General features: G+C 39.0%; 2 protein-coding genes across 4 annotated transcripts; both read right to left on the bottom strand.

Moving 5' to 3' along the window:
- Positions 1 to 9,068: 9,068 nt before the first annotated feature.
- Positions 9,069 to 15,113, bottom strand: LOC146551907 (uncharacterized). 3 transcript variants are annotated; one of them, XM_085257722.1, is made up of 7 exons: positions 15,030 to 15,113; positions 14,715 to 14,820; positions 12,952 to 13,022; positions 10,886 to 12,851; positions 10,429 to 10,587; positions 10,294 to 10,347; positions 9,069 to 9,864 (listed from the first exon to the last, which is right to left on the bottom strand). In XM_085257722.1, exons 4-7 carry the CDS (start codon positions 12,546 to 12,548, stop codon positions 9,617 to 9,619), a joined length of 2,124 nt encoding a protein of 707 aa, XP_085113848.1. In that variant the 5' UTR covers positions 12,549 to 12,851; positions 12,952 to 13,022; positions 14,715 to 14,820; positions 15,030 to 15,113; the 3' UTR covers positions 9,069 to 9,616. The 3 variants fall into 3 exon arrangements, with proteins under 3 accessions (XP_085113848.1, XP_085113847.1, XP_085113846.1); XM_085257721.1 differs by having other exon boundaries at positions 10,294 to 10,350; positions 12,952 to 13,013; positions 15,030 to 15,112; XM_085257720.1 differs by having other exon boundaries at positions 10,294 to 10,350; positions 15,030 to 15,112.
- A 3,135-nt stretch (positions 15,114 to 18,248) lies between these two features.
- LOC146551908 (histone-lysine N-methyltransferase set-1-like) lies at positions 18,249 to 20,792 on the bottom strand. The gene is made up of 5 exons (XM_085257052.1): positions 20,257 to 20,792; positions 19,443 to 19,563; positions 19,197 to 19,359; positions 18,886 to 19,078; positions 18,249 to 18,590 (listed from the first exon to the last, which is right to left on the bottom strand). The coding sequence occupies exons 1-5, from the start codon at positions 20,293 to 20,295 to the stop codon at positions 18,480 to 18,482; spliced, it is 627 nt and encodes a 208-aa protein (XP_085113178.1). The 5' UTR covers positions 20,296 to 20,792; the 3' UTR covers positions 18,249 to 18,479.
- Between the last annotated feature and the right edge of the window lie 5,767 nt (positions 20,793 to 26,559).

Raw genomic sequence — 26,559 nt, forward strand, 5'->3', positions numbered from 1 at the left:
CCAGACTCCCGTGTCGTGTCTCTGCGTGAATAGTTCGTGTCTCTGTGCTCTCCGCTCCCGTGTCAGCACCCCCCGGTGCTCGCTGCTCTTCGTGCCTTCCACGCTCCTCCTGCGGGAAACAATAGACGCAGCCATCAGGACACAAATAACCGCGGGCATACACTTACACACATTAACTCAATTCAATGGGACGCCTAACGTGGAGTCTCAAGCAATGATCCCGCGTCGGTGGGAGCTCCAAGACTCTCTTAAGTAGCTCCCCCGACGAGGCCTGATCAGCAGCAGGTGTGTGGCTTCGGGTGTGGCCAGTCCCCTTGCAGGGCCACACCCTCCAGGCCTGACGCCGCCTATAAACAAGTGCTCAGCCACCCACACACACATATACACAAGCACAGGGAAGGGGGAGCAACACCAAAATACACAGCAATAATAATAATAATAATATAATACATGACTGCTCAGGGATCCTGGGTCGCCCAGTCCCAGGACCCTGACAGAAATCTACCTTTCTTGCTGACAAGGCTTTGTGTGTCTGCGTGAAAAGTAGGCCAGAGAATGACAACCTCCATTTTTCATTGTCGTTACTTTGGAGACGGAGCAGGAACAGATGCCACACTGGGACACAGAAACACACACACACACGCAGAGGCACACTCCAACGTCCCGTGAAAACACAGATTAAAAGTGCCAACGTGGAGACCTGAGTTGACCTATTTCAGCTTCAATTAAAATCACTTTGTGTATTTGTATGACCTTTTGAAATTGCAACACCATGCAACTCTGCAAAACACAAAATCAGACCATGTTTTATTGACTTTTTTGTCATCTTGTCCTATATAACATCCTAGAAATGATTACCATGTAAATTATTGAGTACTGTTATAATTGCAGTTCATGAGACGAGATTTTTTAAAGGTTAATACCTACATATATAAATAAATGTTTTTTTTTCAACTTTTAAATCCATAATGCAACCAAAACGCAGGAAATGCCCAAAATTCAAAAGACTTGTCTGACTCAGGCACAATAAGCATAATAAATGCAAAGAATCATCTAATCTTTGCTCTTAAATAGCAATATACCTCTAAAACCATCCCCATATATTTTTGTTTGCTTCTTTTGGCTTGTCTTTGTTTTTCCCCCACTCTCGTTAAGATAAATCTGTTCAATTAATGTTTGAGATTACAGTGTAATTGTAAGGACCAGAAAAGGAATAATCTCCAGATGGCTGATTTAGAAAATAGCACAATAAAAATCATCCATTCAAACAAACAAAAACTGCTATTTGATTGAGAAATCTACCATTAATAACCTAAATAAAAAGAGAAATGAACTGGATTCAGAGTCAAGAAACTTAAAAAAAAAAAAAAAGAAATCCTGGAAAATTACCCACTATATGTCAGCCACATGCCCGATCATTGACATTACAATTCCCTACAGACGTTAACATTGCAGCTTCTCCTTTCACCGTTTTAACTTTCAGCTATGCACTGGGACTGCTGTTAGATAGTCTTGCTAGGTTTTTGTACAAATAACACCCTATTTACATCATTTTGATCACTTTCAGTAAATATAGAGTACATATCTTGGTAACAATTAGTCTCACTGAACCTCATGTGAATGTAAATGTACTGCATTAAAATGCTGTTATGCTTTAGTTCTAGGTCATTGTGAGTGCGAGGTATCCTCTTCCATAGATGTGCAATTCATGGTAAGCTAGTCCCATTGCAGGGAACTCCAGGGTAGGCAAAACAAACTAGAAGAAGTAATTTCCCACAAAGAAAACACAACAAAACTTTGAGTATAACTTACTAGACATGATTATAAATTATCTGTCAACTCTGCTTTCCAAAACTGGCTGATATTAATGGATTTTTCTGCTATTTTCTTTAGTTTCTGTTTTTCAGCACATTATGTATAATATTCTCCTTAGGCATATCCAACACTGTAAGTCTAAACTGAAGTCTAAGATATAAAAAAAATCAGCGGGTATTTTACACATTTGAAACCAATGTGAGATTTATGTTTTTGTTAAATTTACAGTGAACCTCCAGCAAACCTCAAATGCAGTCTCAATTCAATGACTAAGATGTGAGGAAATTCTTTGCCTCTCCGATGTGTTTTCAGTCAGTGCAACAAAACCTCTTAACCCTAAACTCATGTTCAAATATCAGACCAGTGTTATTGCAAAACAGTCCCCAGTCTATCTAACTGGAAGCTATTTTGACACAACACTTCTCCAGCACTGCCACCCAGAGCTGTTGTGTCAGACAGTGACTAAACAGCATGAAGAGAAAATCACCTTCAAGCGGCAAATTCTGTTCTTTTTGTTTTGTTCACACCCGCCAAGTTTACTTTACTTAAAGTTTTTTGAACTATTTTGCACTTTCAGCCAAAAATACTGCTTAACAATGTGATTTGTTAAGAATAAGCAAATAGCTGTTAGTGGTGTTATTGTAGGTTTGTGTATACTTCTTTGGTGGTAATACACCCGAAGCATTGCTGTAATTATTCAGATGTGATCAGATCTGTGTTTTGTTCTCAGGAGACCAAGGTATTCTCATGTATTTTTAGCACAGTTGTCATATGGGCATAGCATAAGAATGGTAATTAACATTTATTACACAAATACACACAAATTAAGAGACTTTAAAGAGAAATACAGTATACGTGATATGCAGCTGTCACTTATGATCCTGTGAGCCAGGAACTGCATATATTTTTACTTTTTGTGCAATAAGTACCACAATGCTAAAATTATTACTGATTTGACTAGTTGTGCAAACACACACAGACACACACACACGTTGAGTAAAATTTTACCCTCCATGTCCCAGTGAATCATTCTTTTTTTTCCTGATTTCAGTTTTGTATTTTAACCTCATCCAACCTTGAGGTCTCCATGCCGTGCTGTCTCAGTTATTGTAATGCAGCCTGGCATAACCTTTTTAAAATAAAGTTTTTAAGGGTGAAGGTACATGGAAGAAAAAATAGTTCTGAGGATTTCAACAGAGGGAGGCTCACCAGACAACAGACAGTAGATGTACAAAAGCAAAACTCAAATGAGTTCATTTCAGCTGCAAGATCAAAGTTTCCATCCAATAAATTATATTCCAAAGTCTTATTTGTGCGATTAAGCCTTTTGACAAACTCTTATTCTTGCTTTCATGACTAGACAGACAGACAGAAAGAGAGGCAGACAGGCTTATATAGGTGGTCTTATCTGTCTATGTCACACTTTTAAAAAATTTGACAGTGATTTGTGACAGTGACAGAGTTTTCACAGAAGTTGTTTCTCTGACTTTAGTGAACCATTGCACTGTACTTAAATGAAAAATTTGCCTTAAATTTCAAAGTGCAAGATGTCACATTTTCACTTTATCTAATATAAACTGTAGATGAAAGAGTAAATTACAGCTTTGTGAATATTGAATTTGATCATCTGAACAGTCTCAAAATGTATTAAATATTTTCCAACATAATTAAATAACTCTCATACAATGCCATTAGGCTACATTTCCACAGTATGAGCAGCTCTGAGACAAGAAGACTTTTAGGGACTTTGTGAAGGTAATTGCTCAGTGAGGCGATCTTGTAAGAACTGCACGCCATTAATGCGTTTCTCATTTTTCATTCACAGAACAGAAACAATAACATCATGTAATAGCCAGTTAGGGGTTTCTATAGCGACAGCCACACTCACTGTGACAAGATGGAGGATGTCATAATCAGAACTGGGAGTTTGTTTGTGTCGTGGATTTCATGATGACAGTGGCGTTAAAAAGGCAGGGTATCACCCGAAAAAGGCGGCCTGTCTGGCAGCTTCAATCAGCAGGAGAAGCAGGAGAGGGCAATTTACTATGTTGCACTATCCACCAACTGCAACACTATGTTGGCCCTAATATGATACATGTGATGGAGATTGAACACTGGAGCTGTGTCAGAGCGCTGTTTCACATTTAGAGTGGCTGTGTGATGATTCCACTGGTAGCGAGAGGAGAAGGGATTTCCTTTGTCTCTTACAGAACACAACAAGCATTTTTAATTTATCACTAACCTACTCGTGACTTTCTCTTCAGCTGATTTTATGGTTAATGCTCTGCCTGGCCATTCTTGGTATCAGACTGCACTTTCAGAGCTGTGTGTGGCACTTCCATACCTAAAATCTCCAGTTATTTGTTCACTGACCCACTCCCAGTCGGGTCAGCAGTGATTACTCTGAGCAGGTTCTATTAGATGACGGGAATCTCTTTCTGCATGATTTCTCTAGCACCACTGACTAAACAACAGGGATTCCTGTCCCAGCCAGGCTTCCAAGAAATGTGGAATATTTCTAGACAACCAGCTGTTGTTGTGACGCTCATGCTGTAGCTAAATGCTGGTCCTGCAGATCTGCACTCCACAAAAGCTGTCAAATCAAACGCTTTCTCACCACGAATGCTGCCAGACTCAAGCTTTAGGGGTGTGCTCATAGCTAAATAAATACCATTTCATTTGGTTGAAATTGCCAGCGCCACGTTTTGTGCATTAAAATCAAAAGGGGGCAGCTTGAAGGTGGGCATTCACCAACTTTAAAGATATATCATGTTCAGGCCACAAAAAGAAAATAGAGAAAGAAGTAGTGCAAAAGTGATGTTTTGGTGGTTTGAGAATAGTCCATAAGTAGCCTACTGTTTGCTGACTAAGATAAACTGAAACACAGCAGCTTTTCATTATCAGCACAAAATGAGGTTGAAACAGCACTTTTACTACTATAAAAGCAGAATAGGGGAATGTGTGCCCTTAGACATTTCCCATCTGGTCTACTTAATTTCTCTCCCATATGCCTCGCACTTTACTGTAGCCTGCATTTAACTGGATAGCCAGATATTTGCATATGAAGCTCAAAGTGATTTAATACATTTTTAAAGAAATCCATCCTTGAGGAAATAACTGGACAGAGAACTGGGGAGCGTTTCACTACAATCTATGATTTAAAGCACAGGATGGCCATCAGGCTTCCTGGACGTTTGGTACTAAAATCCTTGTGTGTATTTTCTGTTGGTTCAAGGTCCTTTAAATACAATTTTTAAAAAAACTGTCATGGCAATTGAATGCTGCTGGTTTTCTTTTACTAACTTTTTATGATAAGCTGAGGTAATTTCCTACATGCTCCATCTCCACACTTAACACTCAGTTATGAGGCTGACAGAAGTGTGTTTCCAGAAAGACAGACATTTAAGCAATTTTCAACTTAATTCAATTCAATTTTTTTTATATAGCGCCAAATCACAACAATAGTCGCCTCAAGGCGCTTCATAGATACAGACAAAAACCCAACAATCATATGACCCCCTATGAGCAAGCACTTTGGCGACAGTGGGAAGGAAAAACTCCCTTTTAACAGGAAGAAACCTCCGGCACAACCAGGCTCAGGGAGGGGCGGGGCCATCTGCTGCGACCGGTTGGGGTGAGAGAAGGAAGACAGGATAAAAGACCTGCAGTGGAAGAGAGACAGAGGTTAATAACAGATATTAGTGGAAGCTAATTTGTATTTTGGTGCCCTGTAATTGTCAGACAGGCTGTTGAAACTGCATGGTATACTTAGAGTAAGAGTCGTTTGTCTGTGATTTTTTCCTTTTAAAAACCAACACTTTATTTGAGCCATAGGATTTAGTTCACTGACTCAAGCACTTGGAAAAAAAAATGAAACAGACTTTAAAGAGGGCTACATTTCTGAGCCCTACATGTTATGAATATGTAGCGTCATGAGGTGAAAGAGACACCTCTTAAACTGTAGTGTGTTTGCCAAGGCGATCGTTTCATGAGGCTAAGTGTATGCATTTATACTGCACATGCACAAACTTGGCCATACCTTTAACTGCAAGCAGTTTGATAAAGGATTTTCTGTGTAAAAAGCAAATGAATAAACTTGAAGGAAAGTCATATAAAGAAACACAACTAAACTGCAGCGGAATAAATCGAACAAAGTAGAAAATCTTGAAATACCACACTGAAATTCACACTCTGAACAGATTAATCTTCACAAAAACTTCAGCTTTTTAAAACATTATTATGTGGCTTTAAAGCAAAAATGCACTCTAATTTTGATGCTGCTGCTAATCGTTCCTCCACCCGGATATACAGTTCAGTTTTTTGGATAATGACGTTTGTTTTTGCAAATGTATTTATTCATTTATTTATTTACTTATTTATTTCTGTTCATTATTTTCTCTCTGTGTGCCACCACAGTGGATGTTTATTCAAGTGACTGTAATGCTGAATTTTAGCTTTGGTGAAAGGGTTAAATAATAAATATCACATTAACTATTTAGGTGTAACAACTATTTTTATACACCAAACGGTATAGTTAAAGAAAAAAAAAAGAGAAGCACCCTGTGTCCGTTAGAAGAATTCATGCTGCCAAAAGCAAGAAAAAAGGAATCATCATACTGACGTACATCAACATACCACCAATCTACAGGTCAGACTTTTCATGACTTTCCACTGTGTGCATCTACTCTGAGTGTGCAATGAATCCCGACTATCGTTACCCAACTTGAACGTTTTCACCGAAAACTGAAGACCAAGAGAAGTAAGCAAAGATTAACTGTGTGAACTACTATCATATATGCAAGAATACCAGTGTAAATGTTATGTGATGTAAATTCATATTGCAATATCGCTGCTATAGCAATGCAATGCCTTTAAGCTCCATAGTGTGCACATCAATGAGAAAACTAGGCATTTCTGAGAGCAATAGGCATGAGATTCCAGTGGCAATTACGTACCTAAAAATGGAGCTACTCAACAACCTCCAACAAAGCACAGTACTTTACCTGGAAGAATTTCCATATATGTTTAGCAAAGGTGGAAACGACAAATGAATCTCAACACTTGAGGCAAAAAGACACCATTGTGTACAACTGGGCTATGAAGAAGAAGATACTTGTGATGTTCAACCCAAACGTAGACAAATGGCTCAGTCGAGTGTCACTGGCACAGTTGGGAGCTGCACTCCACGTGACAGTGGTGTATCAGTCTGGAACAAAATGGCTCTTAGAACCGGCTCTTTGAAGTGAACGATGGGATCCGGTTCCTGCCTGGGAGCCAAAGATGCTTTCTTTTCTTTATTTTCCTCTCTCTCTCTCGCTCTCTCGCTCTCTCTCTCTTTTGTTGTGCATGATTGGTCAACTACATGACATGTGGTGACATCTGACTGCACACACCAAACAACCATTGGTTCCTTTCTGAGCAGGAAAGGGAGGGACAGCCATAAAATAAAAAAAAAAATAAAAAAGGATAAACGAAAAAAAGTTTAACTTTGAGTATAATTTTTTCTATATCAGAAATTGTGTTTTCGCAATTAAAAATATTAATAATTATAATATTATTAAATACTATATCTTGTGTTTGTACTGTATCTTGTTAATATCACCTGCCATTCTGTGTAATGTGCAAACAAAGCAAAATATCTACTCCGTGGACAATCGCACCCTTCCTAAGTGGTGACACCAGTTCCCCCTACTTCCTGTCCCTAATTGCAAGCATCACCCCTAACGCTGCCAGCACCCCGTTATATTAAATGAGTACTTTACTTTGAGTTCAAGCACTAATTCTTTTAGTGTAAAAAGACACTATACCACTTCCTCTAGTTTATTTCACATTTATCTTACACTGTTTATATATTTTAAATATTATTTTTGTTGTTTTTCCCTCATTTTCCTTTTTGTTGTATAATTGTTTGTTTGTGATTATCAGTACTGTTTGCTTTTTTGTTTTTAATTTTTGTTTTGTTTATACACAAGGAAGAAGTAATGGTAAATTATTCCCTATTGGCTCAGAGCCCATGTTGATGAATGTCCAGTGCAGTCCACTGCTGAAGCGACACACAAGAGCACGCATTCACATACACCACTGTTTAATCAGGTTGCCTCAATGTAAGCAAGGGAATTTTGTTCAGTAGTAAACACACAGACACAACCACACACAGATGGGCAAATACACTGGAATACTATTATCCAAAAAAACATGCATACATACTTGACACAAGCAAGAAGAAATTGAATTTTGATTGCACCATGACTAAGAAACAAAGAGAAGTAAAAGGAGGATGAACTCCCCTCATCTCAGCATAACTGCTGAAATGCTGTCTTTATAACAACTTTAGAAATGCCAGAAGGTTAAAAGATGTCACGTGGTTCAACTTAATATGTATGATGTACTTATGGTCCATCTTGAATAAGCAATTAACCTAAAATGTCAAAGAAGCTGCTTTGTACAGATTAGCTGTGTCTGTGCACTTCAGAGCTGTGTTGGTTGCTTGTAGAGGAGCTATGTGGCTTCAATGTTTTGGCTGGTGGAAGTATGTTCCCCAATAACTCTATATTTGGCTGCCATGAATAAGTAAGGCTTCTTCTCCTCATGTAGTTCAGTTACACCACTTGAGCTTTCAGAAGCACATTATAAGGAAGCATTTGTGGTAAGTGTATCTACGAGGAAGACGAGAGCGTGTTTGTCTGAAGACATTTCTCATAATTATAATCTATTTTGAATTACCCACGAGACCTACAGAGTTGTTGGTTTCGTGCTTCCCGTTCTTTAGCCTTCTCTCTATCAAACCTTCTCAGCAGTACAACACCACACCTCCAAATCACTTTCTGTTATCATCACAGTCAGCACATGAACCCATAGCGTGCCCAAACCATTCTCGTTCTCATGAACTCACTTCATTCTGCAGTCTGCTGTATTGAATATTGTGAGCTGGAAATCAATATTAATAATGTACTGCTTCTTTTCAGAGAAAAAAAGATTTACGTTTTATTCAGAAAACTTTAGCCAAATATAGATTTATAGAGTTATTAGGGAACGTACTTCCACCAGCCAAAACACACACACACACACACACACACACACATACGGGTCTATGTGGTATGGCGGGACTATACTACGTCAATCCGCCCGGTGGTGGTTTAAGTGGACTACCCTTTTGAAAGGACTTAGAGCCAAGGGAGCGAGGTTAAAGTGTTCGAAAAAATCTGAAAAAAATTTGGGTCACTTCAGACCTCATACACTCCCTATAGAAGTCTAGATACACACCAACCAGACTCTATTGTGTTTTCTGGAGACATTGTCCACTTGACAACAATGTGTTTTATGAGGTCCAAAAAAAACAATATTGGGTCTTTAAAGGGACAATGATGTAATATGTAAATAGCTCATCATTACCATGAATACACATCTGACAGGACACAGGATTACTGGAACATCATTTTATTAGTGTTCTTGGATCTGAACATTAATTTTAACCATAAATAAAAAAAGAAATCTATGGACAAAAATGCCCACGCTTCCCACAGAAATATAAAAATATAGAAAACAGAAAAATTAAAAACATTTAAAATGAATTTTAATAGTTTAAAGGTAAATATTAAGGGGAGAAAATATGCATTTATAATTTTTTATTTTAAATATAACCCGTCAAAAAAAACCCTAAATAAATTAAATGTAAAAATTATGAAATACAAACTACTTCTGTATTTAACAAGAACTTTTTTTTCTTTAAACAGAACATCAGTGTTAACAACAATTGGCAATCTGACCAAGATGTAAAACCACAGCTCTCTAAACAGTTATTTTAGTTCATTTTTTTCTGCCTTTTTGCAGTTAATCCTCTGTTTCTTACAAAATCTCTTATGTTTTGAACTGTTCTTCCTGCCAACACCGGATCTTCTACCAATTTGCAATGACTGCATTCATTTTTGGTGGCTAGTTTCCCTTCGTTTATGTGGTCTTTAAAATGCCTCATCACTGCAGCAACCTCAGCCTTGGACCACATGTTTTTGGGAGCTCTTCGGGAATTGTGGGATTGAGCAGCATTTTTCTCTGGAAGATATATAAAGTAGTAGTAGTTAAAACAAACAAAAAACCAAACAAAAAAAACAAAAAACATTTGGTGGTTAAAAGAATGGATGCTACCCTGTACTAACTTCTGAAATGTGTTGCTACCATCAATATCAAAACGAGCTAAAATTCTCTTTGAAAATTTATCAAATTTCTAAAATGAGACATTTAGTGTTCCGCTGTGAATAAAAGACTGAATAAAAAGTTGAATAAAAGTCTCTTGATGCATGCTCAATCATCCAGGTAAGTAAATCCCAAAACGTTGATTCTGTTAATCTGGACGTAGCGTTTTCAGTGGGAGAAACATTTTGTCACTCATCCAAGTGACTTTTTGCCACCACTCTGCAGTTTGCCATATGTTGCAAAGTGATGAAACAATAATAAGCTTAGAGAACCAACTGCACCCCTTACCTTCAGAGGGAGCAGCAGTCTCACTTGCTGCAGGCATTGTGAGTGGTCCTTCATCTGCTGATTACACAATTTGATTAAGTTTTAATATTTGTAACAAACATTTTATCCACAGAAACCAAGCTAGTGGTAACTTACCACAATCTACAGTGTCTTGGAGCTGCGCTGTGTTTGTGGAATCAGCTACTGCATGTACAGGCTCACTGGTGCCACACGCCAACATTGTGAGTGCTGTGTCATCATCATCTGATTCACTCTCACTGTCCTTTGTTTCAGCATCACTTAATGCAATTTCATCTGAGAAATTGTGGGAAAACCCCCCCAAAAAACCAAACACAAACCCCCCAAAAACCTCACATTAACAACGAGATATGACAAAATACAGAACAAATACTGGAAATTATAGTACATAGTTTTACTATTTAAGGCCACCACTCTGCAGTTTGCCAAATGTTGCAAAGTGATGAAACAATAGACTTCAAGAACCTTAAATCATGGACATTTAACAGAATGGTCTGTGCTTTTAGGTTTTAATTCGGTTGATAAAGCATAATATTCAACTACTGCCCTAATATTTGCTCCTTTCAATACAAACCTTCTATTTTGATCTCATCCAGTGATTTCCCCTGGATCTGGGAAAGTTGTCCTTTTTCCAGTGTTAAAAGCAGTTTGGAAATCTTGGCCAGCTGTGTTGTGGGAACTGGTAATCTGTAGAATTCGCGGTGAACGCGGATATCATGACCCAGGAAATCTGCAACCTGATCAAGTTCGTTGTTTTTCAAATTAAGGACTTGTGAGAGTGTGGCAACATGTTTTCTGAGCTGTGTCGATCTTAGATACTCAGGCTGCTTTGCTCCACACTGGTGTGCATGAACACGCAAGGAGTCCATTCCTCTGTAATGACTCATTGATCGGGGTCTTGCAAAGAGGTAGATATTAGTGGCACAAATACCACAGTCAGGCCTCCTACTAACCAGTAGTGACAGAGCATCCAGCATGCTTGGTGTTAGCAGAACTGGAACATTTCTGTCCCTTTTTCCCATTATTTCTATTCTACAGAAATAGTTACAGAGTCTCTGTTCCATTTCTGAGAGCCCCATGGCAACATCTGTGTGGAGTGCTGTTTTGTCTCTTTCAAGAAAACTTTTGAGGCGCATCTTTGAAACCTCTCCAGAACGTCTTCGGTTGAACACAATGATTTGTGAGAGTGTAACTTGTGCAAGTTGGGCATAATTCTGAGCTGTGGCTTCGTTCTCCAAGCTGCAAAAGGCACTTTCTGCAGATTTTTGAAGGTAGTGATGGAGAATCCGAACATCTTCTGTAAAGGGCAATGTTGATGGCTTGTTAAACTTTGCCTCACTCAATGTGTTCAAGGCACGGTGAGACACCATCTCAGACCATTTGGAGACATACAACTTCTTGAACGCATCAGTGGACTTGATTAGGGCTTCATCCTCTGTCATGAGGGCACGACAATGGATAATGTCAGACATTTTATGCAGTGTATGTCCCAGTTTCAGCGCAAGGCTTGGAGTTTTGTATGACAGTGTCTCTTCATCAAAACCTGAAACTTTCTTTACTGCTTGCACAACTCTCTGGAAATTAGCAGGCTTAATAGCTTCTTCCATGTTATGCACTGAGAATTCTGTGCGCAGACACAACAACAAACGTCCCGCTTCACGAAGCTTCTGTCGTATATAATCATACTTTGTAGGGTCTTGTCCATGTTTATTGTAGAGGGACTGGGCAAACTGAATAACAGTAAAGTCATTTCGCACAGCTGAGGCAATCTCATCTTGTTTCATAACAGCAAGAACCTTCCAGACTCCACTTGACACCTGCGGATAACACTGAGACTCCAGAGTTAAAGCCAGGCCGAGTACTTTGGTTCTTCCAGGTTCTTTATCCGTGTCATCTTTTGGTTTGTTAGGACATCTGCGGACATGTCTCCAAAGATCCTTGCGAACATACATCCCTTGACAATAAAAGCAATGAGCAAACTTTCCCTCTACTGCTTTAATCTTGGGTCTTCTCTTCACTTTCAGTGGTCCCACTCCACCATGCAAAACTGCAGCATTATGCTTAAAATTTCCCTTATTTCTCAATTTCTCTAACAGACTTTTACGCTCGTTTGAGTCTCTAGGCAGGGAAAATGCATGCACAACATCAGGAGCCGTTTTGTGCGTTTTCAGGTGGCGGGAAATTTTAGCTTGTGGTTTGCCACAAAAATAGCAGTAATTTCTTTTACTTAAAGTCATTTTTTCTGATTCAGTTTCGCAAAGCTCACTTTTATCTTGTGGCTTGTCCTTTGTCAAGTTGTGGATTAAATTCGTTGAATCTGATTGTTCATGCGCTTTGGAGATGTCATCTTGGCATAGCAGACCTTTTGATGTGCTTGGCAATAATGAGATGTCGTCATCTGAATCTTCATCATATGACTCTGAATCTGGCACATATTCTTCTTCTGATATGCTGTGGTTGCCATCATCATCGCTTGATATTTGATCCAGAACTGAATGTGGCAATCCATCCTCCCCTGAATATTCAGAAATTTCTTCTTTCTGGAATGTAAGAACAAAAGTTTTTTTAATTGATCAATACTTTAGACAGGTAAAAAATAAACTGAAAAAAAGTCAAGCCAAATATGAATGGGATACACACCTGTGTTGACTGGTGGCAATTCTGATTTGCCAATTTTGCAAGGCAAGATTTGTGCCAGACCCCTAAACAAACTGAAACACATTTTGATAGACTTAATTTAGCTTTGCAGTTCTATTTAAGTGAAGTAGTTTTTTGTCAAAGCATTGCAGTAATGTCAAATGCTGAAAAAACAAAAAAAAACAAAACTGTTCACATTAAGGATATTTTAATGACTACACATACACTGCTAATCCCCCTCCCCCCCCCCCCAAAAAAGGACATCCCAGATGTGAATGAAGGAATTATTCTTATTAAATACTTTGTTCTTTAGGTAGTTGAGTGGCATGAAAGTGTGTAGTTGAATGTGTGTGGCCTCCAGATGCCTGTACGACTTCCCTACAATGCCTGGGCATGCTCGGGATGAGGTGGCGGATGGTCTCCTGAAGGATCTCCTCCAAGACCTGGACTAAAGCATCTGCCAACCCCTGGACAGTTTGTGGTGGATGGAGTGAGACATGATGTCCCAGATGTGCTCAATTGGATTCAGGTCTGGGGAACAGGCGGGCCAGTCCATAGCATCAATGCCTTTGTCATGGAGGAACTGCTGACATACTCCAGCCACATGAGGCCCAGTGTCGTCTCGCATTAGGTGGACCCCAGGGCCAAATGCACCAGCATGTGGTCTCACAAAGGGTCCGAGGACCTCATCTTGTTACCCAATGACAGTCAGGCTCTCTGGCAGGCACAGAAATGCCACCCCTCACCATTACTGACCCACTGCCAATATGATCATGCTGGAGGATGTTGCAGGCAGCAGAACATTCCCCACGGCATCTCCAGACTGTCACGTGCTCAGTTTGAACCTCCTTTCAGCTGTGAGGAGCATAGGGTGCCCGTGCTGAAGTTGCCAAACTTTGTGTTTTCTGGCAAATGCCAAACATCCTGCATGGTGTTGGACTGCAAGCTCAATCCCCACCTGTGGATGCTGGACCCTCAAGTCACCCTCATGAAGTCAGTTTCTGACCATTTGAGCAGACAGATGCACATTTGTGGCCTGTTTGAGGTCATTTTGCAGGGCTCCTCTTGTTCCTCCTTGCACAAAGGTGGAGGTAGCGGTCCTGCTGCTGGGTTGTTGCCCTCCTATGGCCTACTCCACATCCAGGTAGCACCTCCATGCTCTGGACACTACACTAACAGACACAGCAAACCTTCTTGCCACAGCTCACATTGATGTGCTACGCTAGATGAGCTGCACTACCTGAGCCCCTTGTGTGGGTTGTAGACTGTCTCATGCTACCACTAAAATGAAATCACCGCCAGCATTCAAAAGTGACCATAACATCAGCCAGAAAGCATAGGTGCTGAGAAGTGGTCTGTGGTCACCACCTGCAGAACCAGTCCTTTATTATGGTGAATTGACTATAATTTCCACTTGTTGTCTACTCTATTTGCAAAACAGCATGTGAAACTGGTTGTCAGTGTTACTTCCTAAGTGAACAGTTTGATTTCACAGAAGTGTGACTGACTTGGAGTAACATCGCATTGTTTAAGTGTTCCCTTTATTATTTTGAGCAGTTTATGTTATGGAATGGGGAATTGAGGACAATCCCAAGTATACCATTTTTACAAGGTCCTGCACCAATGAGGTAATACTGCATTTCTTTAATTAGACGTGACCACCCATTAATTAAAAAGGGAGCAGTGTTCATTTCAGCACGTCTTAACTTGTTGAACTCTATTAATGCTTTTTACTATACACTGTACCTATTCACTAAATGTCTCACCTTTGCACTTAAAGCCAAGCCACTTGAGGGAGGAAACCGGTCCCACACACTGAATGCACTTGTCCAAAGATGATATTGTTGTGCACACCAGACGATGATTGTGACACTGTTAGCAAAATATTGCAACATTTATTTGTTTTGGACAGTTGGAAAGGTGTGTTTTCAATTCAGTTGCAGATATCAACTAATAAACTTCGTCCATGTAAATCACATCACACCCAGGTGACTGCCAAACACACACACACACAGCATCCATAAAGAATGATGATAGATTAAATTATTAGTTCATTAAGTGGTACACTGGATTATATTTACCCTTTCAGGCTCTGGATGTTTCAGGTCCAGATCATTGTTTGGAAAGCTGTTTGGTTGCGGCTTTAGGCAGCTCACAGTCTTCTGAATCTGGCTGGTCTCAGTCTTCGTGTGTAACAGATAGAGAATGAAGACAAAAGAACAGTAATCTGACAGTTACTAAAAATGCATCACTCAAGAGGATGAATAGACCATTTCACTATCGGCAAATAGCGTAAGGTACACATCGTGCATGAGAAACATTCATTAAAATCTGTCCTAGGTCAATGTTACCTCTTCAAAATCTTGCACTGAAGAAGAATGCATGGCTTCTGAGCCTTGCTGAGGCATTTCTTCATCAAGATCCTGCAACAAAGAAAAGATGGCACAAAGATTAGACCAAGTGCTCTTCTTGCAACTGTACTGGGCAGTCCTGTGCTTCTGTCTTTAATTTGCATGTGTGTGTGTGTGTGGGGGGGGGGCTTTCCACTCAAGAAATGTTTTCTTCTGAAAAAAATACTGGCTACAATAGTTAACAACTGATTCCTTTGCAATCATCCATCCTCTTCCACTTATCCTTATCAGGATTGTGGGGTAGCAGTTTTGGGGCCTATACCAGCTACCATAGGGCAGTACAACCTGGACAGATCACCAGTCTAACATGGAAGGACAAGCATTTGCATTCACACCAAAGGGCAGTTTTGAATCACCAGTTAACCTAACCCCATAAGCTACATCTTTGGACTGTGGGAAGAAGCCAGAGTACACAGCGAGAGAGCCCATGCACTACCAGCAGTAAAAAGTGCCTAAAACAAGTTAAGTTGTATAGTACTATCTATCTTAATGTTCAAGCCTGAGTTTCAAACCACATAGAAACAAAGCACATGTAGTCAGTTCTGCATGCTGTAGGTCAAACTGTCAAGAAATACGAGAAGACCCCTCCTAAAACCAGAGTGATGTCACCATGAAGCAAACTTTGACGGAGTCTCCCAATAACAGTGTGGTCCTCCTAAGTCACATTTGGGTGGTTAACACACACACACACACTCAGATGTTATCCAGACTTGCACTTTGAAACAATGAAAAGGACCTACAAGCCACAGTCCATGTAAATCACATCACACCCAGGTGACTGCCAAACACAAACACACACACAGCATCCATAAAGAATGATGATAGATTAAATTATTAGTTCATTAAGTGGTACACTGGATTATATTTACCCTTTCAGGCTCTGGATGTTTCAGGTCCAGATCATTGTTTGGAAAGCTGTTTGGTTGCGGCTTTAGGCAGCTCACAGTCTTCTGAATCTGGCTGGTCTCAGTCTTCGTGTGTAACAGATAGAGAATGAAGACAAAAGAACAGTAATCTGACAGTTACTAAAAATGCATCACTCAAGAGGATGAATAGACCATTTCACTATCGGCAAATAGCGTAAGGTACACATCGTGCATGAGAAACATTCATTAAAATCTGTCCTAGGTCAATGTTACCTCTTCAAAATCTTGCACTGAAGAAGAATGCATGGCTTCTGAGCCTTGCTGAGGCATTTCTTCATCAAGATCCTGCAACAAAGAAAAGATGGCACAAAGATTAGACCAAGTGCTCTTCTTGCAACTGTACTGGGCAGTCCTGTGCTTCTGTCTTTAATTTGCATGTGTGTGTGTGTGTGTGTGTGGGGGGGGGGGGGGGGGGGGGGGGGCTTTCCACTCAAGAAATGTTTTCTTCTGAAAAAAATACTGGCTACAATAATTAACAACTGATTCCTTTGCAATCATCCATCCTCTTCCACTTATCCTTATCAGGATTGTGGGGTAGCAGTTTTGGGGCCTATACCAGCTACCATAGGGCAGTACAACCTGGACAGATCGCCAGTCTAACATGGAAGGACAAGCATTTGCATTCACACCAAAGGGCAGTTTTGAATCACCAGTTAACCTAACCCCATAAGCTACATCTTTGGACTGTGGGAAGAAGCCAGAGTACACAGCCAGAGAGAGCCCATGCATTACAGCAGTAAAAAGTGCCTAAAACAAGTTAAGAAGTTGTATAGTACTATCTATCTTAATGTTCAAGCCTGAGTTTCAAAAAATTTCAACATAGAAACAAAGCACATGCAGTCAGCTCTGCATGCTGTAGGTCAAACTGTCAAGACATACGAGAAGACCCCTCCTAAAACCAGAGTGATGTCACCATGAAGCAAACTTTGACGGAGTCCCCCAATAACAGTGTGGTCCTCCTAAGTCACATTTGGGTGGTTAACACACACACACACACACACACTCAGATGTTATCCAGACTTGCACTTTGAAACAATGAAAAGGACCTACAAGCCACGGTCCATGTAAATCACATCACACCCAGGTGACTGCCAAACACACACACACACGGCATCCATAAAGAATGATGATAGATTAAATTATTAGTTCATTAAGTGGTACACTGGATTATATTTACCCTTTCAGGCTCTGGATGTTTCAGGTCCAGATCATTGTTTGGAAAGCTGTTTGGTTGCGGCTTTAGGCAGCTCACAGTCTTCTGAATCTGGCTGGTCTCAGTCTTCGTGTGTAACAGATAGAGAATGAATATACAGTGCATTTTTGAAGAGGCTTTTGAAACATTAAATAAACTGTATGAGAAAGATAAGTTTCAAGCTATTGTCTTTAAAATATTCACTGTCATGTATAGAGAATTTAAGGCCCTATGATTAAGAGACAAATAGTCAGTGTGATTTCTTTATTTTTTAAGCCATTGCTAAAGGAGTAAAACAATCACCTGTAGCAGCAACGAACTGTCACTAGGGCCCATTTATCTTCAAGGGACAAAATTTAAAATGAATCTAACTAAAGAGGCTACACAGCAAAATCTCCAGTGTTAAATTAACACTAGAGAGTGTCTATATGGGTCCACACAACACTGTTGAGTGTTGAATTAACACTTTTGACAGTGTTATATGTTTAAAAGTAACCTAGTCAGTTTTGAAGATTAACAAAGACTAACACTGAGCAGTGCTGATTTTCTAACACTGGAATATTTCTAACATTTTGAGTTATTTTCCAGTGTTAGAAAATCAGCACTGCTCAGTGTTAGCCATTGTTAATCTTCAAAACTGACTAGGTTACTTTTAAACATATAACACTGTCAAAAGTGTTAATTTAACACTCAACAGTGTTGTATTTAACACTCAGAGGTGTGGACCCTTATAGACACTCTCCAGTGTTAATTTAACACTGGAGATTTTGCTGTGTAGAATCACATTAAACATCAATCACTGTTAAAATTTAGAAACCGAAAGCCATTTTTTATTTCTGCATACCTGCTGATATTTTTTTAGTGCTTTTAGAGGGCTTTGATGTGGCAGCCATCACAATTGCCTGTTTTCCATTAGTACCTACCCCTGTTTTTCCAGTAGGTTATAGTACCATGTAGTTTTTCAGTAACTACTGCACCAAGGTTCCAAGTGATCCAAAGTGATCAGAAAATTTGACATAGACTGAATGCCACCAGGTGGCTGGTCAATGGTGTCACTCGATAAGTTATGAGTGCGCCTCCTTCGTGAAAATCCAAGCCATCATTTTTGAAACTCTGAAATGTTTGAAATAGCGACCAAAATTAACAGCGTGATCCCTGAATTGAACACTAAAGTATAGACTGAGCAGCAGGCATTTTGTCACCTTGACGTCCATGCTTGCTGTGGCATTTATATCACTGGATGCTCGGCTGCATTGCTATAGTTACCCCAGGCACAGTAGGTGATACTCAATTTCAGTGAAAAACTAGATGCCCTAAGTCACGTTAAGCCAATTTGAGTAGGTACAAATGTAAAAATGGCTTAGGGTATGCAATTTATCAGTTCCAAAAAGTACAATTGTAGAAATACCTTGCATCTCCAGAGCCAATCCGAGTCACCATAATTATAGTCTATTTCTTCGCCTGGACTTATGTCTCTGCTTGCAAATAAGCATAGATGGGGCTTTCCATTGATATTTAATATTTTCATCTTAGCACTTGGACTGATGTGGTTGTCGTTGACAAGTCTGCCTAATGACCCATCTTCTTGAGATGCATCCACACTGTGGGGTTAGGCAAAAAAGTATTAGCTTAACTAGTTAGTTAGGAAGCTTTTTTTTTCATAAATCAAAAGCAATGTGTCATTTAATCTTAATCAAACTACACTGATATAATACGCACCACCAGAGTTTTCCATCAAACTTGAATTCAAACATGAACACCTTCAGGCTGTCATGATAAACTCTGTGTCTCCGCTCACATTCTTCTTTTGTTATGAGTTTACCTCTGTATTCCAAAAGAAAGTCTCCTTTTTGGAATGGAACAGTCGTGAAAATGCCCCGACCTGAATTGCAGAGGCATACCAAGTGAGTGACAAAAGACAAAGTGACAAACTCCAAATCTAATCCAAACTAAAGACCAACTTACCTTTGAAGGCATTTATGTAGTGGATATCAAGTCCCAGTTTGTCCCTTCCAGCAGAAACATGACAGACTGCATCCTCCCGTGGAGGAATGCGTCTCCTTCGCATGTTCTCCTGTACGATTGGCTGTATTACCAAAGCATATAAAGTATTACGATTATCGTCATCATTGTCATCATCATCAGTAGTAGCAGAACTAGCAGTAGTGTAGTTTACAGCATAAACACAGCTGACTTATTCATAGTGCTAATTTATGCCTTCTTTTAAAATGTTAAAGGCCTAGTACTCAAAATGGCGACATGTGACATTTCTGTAATGGCGACTGCAGAGAGTGATACAAGTACTGAGAAAGCTTAGGCATCAAAACTGTAAGAAGTTTTTTCTTCAGGCATATAAATAAATACACGACTAAATACACTTATACCCTTGCTTTTATTTTAGGGCTGTCAGCAGAATGACAGACATTGGACAAACTGCCCGAAATTAGCTAACAGCGACATCAGGGATTTTGACTCAGACTGCGCTGGTTTAATTGTTAATCGCGTTAGTCGCGATGTCGGCATTAACACGTTTAAGCCACAATAATGCTTTAACACCGAGTAAATCCTAACACGGGTTAGCCCGCTTTATCGCGTTGACGCGGTTAGTCGTCAGCCCTATTTTATTTACTCAATGACAAACGCTGGGGCCGTTTTACTTCTTCAAAGACTCACTAACAGTCCATAAAGCATAAATTAAACCAGTTTAATATAGGCCTGTGCACCTATAATTTCATATAGTATTAAAGTCATGGTGCATTTTACATTAAAAAAGGCTTACCTTTGTGTTTTTAATCCGTCTTCGTATTGCCGTCGACATACACTTGTTAAAGGGCACGCGCGCGAAAGTTGTGGCGCCGTTTCCTGTAGGTACCGCCTATATATATAGCCTACCAATCACAATGACTTCCGGCCGTGTGTATTGAAAATGTGTATTAAATTGCAGTACCTACACACATCCACTCTAACTCGAAACGTCGCTGTGCAATACACTGGAATACACAAAAATCAGGTGAGGGGTATAGGTGGACTTTTAAGAAAATCAGAAAATCTTTTAATTATAGTTTAATAAATGAATTTACACTACAGTTTAAGCAAATACAGGTCAAAAGATAAATAATGACCTCATAAGAAGTAGAAAAAATTATTATTTAGACACTTAAAAATGCATTTACAAGTCATGTTTTAGGGGGACACATGAATACACAGCAAAAAGTCGAAATGTCCCCGGAGCCCAGGTACAGCGCAGGTCAAATGTCAATCCATACCACATAGACGCACTCACACACACACACACACACACACACACACACACACACACACACAGTATATCTGACGTAAGTTTTGATGACATGTCTCTTTTCTCTCCTTTTTTGCCTGCCATAGGCCCTTTTCCTATATGGTATATTTTTATCATCTTCTTTACTGTAACACTAAGTCTCATTGTCTTTTTCTCATTATGTTGAGCTCACACTTTTAAATAATTAACATGCAATAAATCCTACTGTCACATCAGTTCTTCATACTCCATCCTGGGCCTGTAAATGTTTGTGTGAGCATGTGTGTGTAGATTTGACTGTGGCTGTGAGAGTGCGAGAGAGAAATACTGAGATGTTCCAAAGGGTAGCTTTAAAATTGAAAGAAATCTTCATATAAAATCCCTGTTTTTCAGAAATACTGAGCTCCAATGGCAAACAAAAATCCATGACATCCCACTTGAAGTGTAACCAGAATTCTTGCAAGCTGCAGAGTGCAAATGGCTGCTTGATGAAAGCTAAAAATTATTTAGTTCTGCTTTTCTTTGGCTGCTGTCATTTTTTTTTGGCCTACGTACTTTTTTTCCCTACACTTGGGTGGATTCCTCCAAGGGCACGCCTGAGTACATGAATACACACACCCAAACCATCTGAGCCCATATGGCCACACATAAACATGTTGGCTGTGCAGAAAAAAAATTACACAAAGAAAAAAAAAAAAAAAAAAAAAAAAAGGGAGCAGAAAACAGTCCAAACTCCAACGTGTAATTGCAAACGCACACAGACACACATTTATGGAGTGTCTGTCCTGGAAAGATAACCCAGAAAGGATTACCTATACCACGTTTAACTGAACAAAACATACCTTGGCAGTGAAAAAGAGAAAACATGGGCCAGTGTACGTTGTGTCAGATATGCAGCACGCCGTAAATTTCCTGATCAAATACGACAAGACGTCATTCTCAGATGAATTTTTTTCTCTGTAAAGCTGCAGTCACAGATTCCTAAAACTTAGTTTGCAACAGGAAACAATAGGAAAGAGCATTTTCTCAGTGACTGTATAACATTTCAATCATTTACCGCATTCCAAAATGTGAAATGGTTTGTCAGGTTGGCAGAGCTCATAAAAAGCCGCCGCAGTGCAAATCAATAGCAGACAAAGCCAAGAAAGGAGTAGGCAGGGTTCAGCCAAAACACAATCTCAAAGACTTTCCTTTTTCTGCCAGTAAAGTTCAGCAGGGGTCCAGGCAGGGATAGTCAGATGAAAGCGGTTAATTACATACTATCGTACAGTGTGGTTCCTTTTGCCAAGGGTGAATGTGACTGCATACAGTTTCGCTGATATTTTGGAATCACATTTGTTCATGTTATTGTTATCCTTCTCCAAAGAATTAATATCAATTCCAAAGAGTAAAGCAACAGAAGTTGCTAAAATATTTCTGAACATTATTTTTATTGGTAGCAGTTGCCGCGCTTTTAATTTAAAATGGGCAGCTTTAACAAGTCAGTAATCATTCCTCTCTGTACCAAAAGAACAGATCTGGCGAAAAATATAAACAGAATTGCAAAGATTAATAATGAACTTTTAATGGGAAATCTGTTTGGGTTTAATGATGGAGTTATATGGCTATTGATGGATAACAAATGAATGAGTACTATCAACAGTAAATTTGGTTTTAAAGAGCTAAAGTCTCCTGCTGATTCATATTCACAGACCAGCTTCTTCAGTCCGAGCCAAAATTGCTGCATTGTGACTTGCATTAAGCAGCTCCTCTACTGGGATCATTTCTCAAGGAGGTGGTTGATTGGAGACTACAGGTAAAAGCAGACGTTTTAATAATGATAGAAACTGAATTTCTATCATTTCTACACTTCATTTCAACTTTCTTTATCTACACTGGGTTAAGAAAGCTGCGTTTGATGAATGGATTCACAAAACTGACACACACATCAAGATAAAAGATGAGAAACGATCACGATGATGTCCCAGTGACTACATCTACCAACAACAGCAGAAAGGTTTCAAATTGCTCATGCTGTTTTTTATTTTCAATACAAGGGTAAGTAAAGCCTACAGCCTACTGTAGTTTATAGCTCCACTTCTTTATGGAGTTTCTTTAGGTTGAAATACTTACCAATTAAAACTTTTAATTTGTATTCATTTGTAGCCCTGCTCTGAAATACTGGGTAAATGAATGTCAGTATTCTTATTCTCAAGGAAATGTACTCAAAGTATCAAGTAAAAGAACTGGGTACAAAAAAATTACCCTCTGTGACTGTTAACTATTACATATTGTATCATTACTTGCTATTAGTCATTCAATAGGGTGAAAGTGTGATAGTTACTTGAGGTGAAGCGTATTTTGGACTATTTTATGTTGAATAGGGTTAGAGTCTGCAGAGTAGAAAAACTAACAAAGTCATTCTGCTGCTTTTAGCTTTCTCTTCAAGTGATAACTGTGCAAATCGCAGCACAGCTTTTATGTTCAAATTATATTCATTGTGACTTTCTTTAGGAAAAAAAAATACACAAATCATTTTCCCTTTCCAAACGTTCTGTCTGTGCTGTAACACAACTAGACACATTTCCTTTAACATCTAGGGGGTTTATGGTGGTGTTTTTGGGATGACCATTTGTTATTTTCCAAGCCAGCAGCCAGGTTTGGGGATTGTGGATTGGTGGAAAATATGTGAACATAGATGGATTTGGGATGATATTACTCTTTGACAAAGATTTGCAGATCCAGCAGAGCTTTCTAAATTGTTTTCCCTTTGTCCCACGAGGTGCTGCAGGTCGCACTTCTGACAATGATGCAGTAAGGCAGTATGTCCTCAAATGTGACTCTGTAGCATGTAGACAGGGTGGCAGATGGGGCTCTAATGGCTAAACCATTTTTATAAGATGAGCTTACCACACCCAACTAAAAATGGAGAACTTGGAGTATTATGTAAGTGGATTAGATATGAAGTTCAAAGGCACTAATAGAGAAGACGTAACAGGGTAGAGCACTCAGAGGCATTAGGTAACTCATAAGAAACTATAAAAAAAATATTCGAATGCTTTTGAATTATATTTACATTAAAGGCACTAAAGTAAATTAAAGTAAGTTAAAGATTGTCATGTGTGGAGTGCATTGAATGCACCTGCAACTTTGGAAATGCAGCCGTTCATGCAGTGGCGGTCTTAGACTGTTTGGCGCCCCGGGCGAACACTCCCTCTCGCGCAGATTTCTGCTTTCTCTGCACTGTACGCAAACATAAGCTTGAAGAAAATAATTCATCAGTTAAGCCATGAAATATCCTCAAGGCATCTTCAGAGACCTCTAAAAATACTGTCACACCTAAACTTTCTGGTTCATTCACACACATGCACAAACCCACACATACACACGCATGCATACACCTCAGTTCCTGAAGGTAATGGTGAAGGTTTTTAAATCCTCCTAAATGCTCCAGAAAATCTCCACTTCTTAAAAACAAAATCTGTAAATGGATTCTATATGTAGACATGCTTACATATTTTTATGTGTGCGTGTGCTTCTATATAGTATTTGTAGATTAAGATGCCACTCTGTTAATGAGACTATTCAAAGCAACTTCCCTCTATCCCTGAATGGTATCTATATATGAATTTGTCTTTGTGTATTTCCATTTCATTTCTTTTGGTTTCTTTTTTAAAAAATAATCTGTAGTATTATTTGAAAAATCTAGCACAACTACTTAGCTTAAGCCTGTTTACCCCTTGAGGATCATAGGCCTTCGACAATTTGTCCACTTTCTGTGGTCTAGTGGTTATTTTGACACTTTCAGTTTATCCATGAGACTACAGCTCCATGTCTGCTCAGGGCATCCTCTTCCTTGCTTTCATTTGTGGGTTCCAGTCAAGCAATTGTTGGATGGCTGGTTCTTCTGGTTCACTCTAAATTTGCTAACATATTAGTACAGCAATGGAAACGTGGCTATGATTGCGGTTTGAATACAATCCATCCTCTGTGATAGTGTATCATTACTCTGCTGAGTTGACATTTGCTGTCAGGTATAATTGAATAGCATCGTCTACAGTGGGAATTACACTAGTGGGATTGGGATTCAAATATCCTGACTAGTTCAGACAGTTCAAAAAGATAACATTACATCTGAGATAGATGATGCTCAAATGCAAGAATAGTTAAGATGGCTCAAACCTTTGATTAATTTACTTAGACCATTTGATGGATCACAGACTTATAATTGGATTTCTGCTTGTTGTTCAACTGGGTACGTTGAAAAGAGATATCAAGGTACAGTCAGGGTGACACCATTTTAATCTAATTTCTTCAGCAAACTTTAGCAGCCTGATCTGATCTACTAAATATATTCCACAAATCTTTTGAATAAATCACACCAGAAATGAAATCCACTTGCCCTTGATTAATGTCATGTGTGAACAAGCCGTTTCCTGTTAGGGATGTTCTGGCAAGCTGCAGTTTGTCAGGCTTAAACAAATACTATAATTTACTGAGTGAAAATCTAAAAAAAGAAGAGAAACTGGTAGAAAGACTGATTCACCTACACGCTGTACTAGAAAGTGCAGTGCGATGAGGTCAGCAGCTCTATCAGGAGATTATAGAGTGTATTAAAAGCCACCGTTTAAAGAAAACTTTACCAAGCAGGCAAGCAACATACATTCATATATAAGCAATGTTTATTTATAGTATATAGACTTTTCCAAAATAGGCAGATTTTCTTGATGATAGCTACACAATCAGACCTCAGACAGCACACAGTTTTCTACAGATCAGATGGAAACTTTCAACACCTCAAAATGTCATAGCATATAAAGGTCACTGTTTTACTATATTCTCTCTTAATTGTTTACTGTAAACATGAAGTGAAAACAAAAATGTATATTTTTGTTAATTTTTCATGAGACTGATTCTTAGATTAAAAGACTGACTGAGAGCAGAGCCGTATTTCTGCGGTCTATTTCACACTGTGAATTCTATGACTTCAGCTCCCCAGGCTTCCAATTCAATCATCCCATCCACTCATACTTTATAAGCTCTTTCATGATTAACTTAAGGCTCTCATGTCCCACTGTGATTCCTATTCTGATATTCCCACTTGCATTAAAAACAAATTTTAGACACACTATTAATTTTAATGGCATAATATGTCATTGCAAAAGAAGCTTATTAACCCTTTAAGACCTACCATAGAACCAAGTCCGCCAGAGCTTATATTATATTTTTACATGCTGTGGAGCCATTTTTGGGAGCATTTCAAGTTGCTATACATCAATACAACCATTACAGCCTAAATTTTAATAATATGTCTGCATTAGGTGCATAGTAATTACATAAATTGCAAAAAAGTGCAATAAACTACAAAAAAATTGAAAATCGTTTTTGTTTTTTTAACATATATTTCTAGTTAGAGAAATTTAAGAGGCTTATCCCTCAAAACTGTAAATACAAAAAAGTTGCACAAACTAGTTTCCCACCACAGGAAATTTATTTTGAGTGTCTTCATAGTTTTATTTTTGAAATACACCAATTTTTATACACTGCAGGAAAAACGAAAATAAATATTATAGTGCAAATTTGCAAAATAACAGCATATGCATCAAAATAAACTATTTCCAGCAGTGCAATATGAGTCCTAAGCATCCCAGAAACGACACAGAAAGTCATAAACTCAAACATAACTTTTTAAAACACAAGTATAGGCTCATAAGGCCCCGATCGTAAAAAAACTACATTTCCGCAAAATGACGTCACTTCCGGTTTCGGGCAGGTCATGCGGTCATGTGATAGTTCGCGCTGATGGACGTAGGAAGTGTTACAAAC

The sequence above is a fragment of the Mchenga conophoros genome, linkage group LG19 (assembly GCF_057382185.1).
Source record: "Mchenga conophoros isolate Kocher_MC1m ecotype Shallow Benthic linkage group LG19, M_conophoros_male_GT1.1, whole genome shotgun sequence".
NCBI lineage: Eukaryota > Metazoa > Chordata > Actinopteri > Cichliformes > Cichlidae > Mchenga > Mchenga conophoros.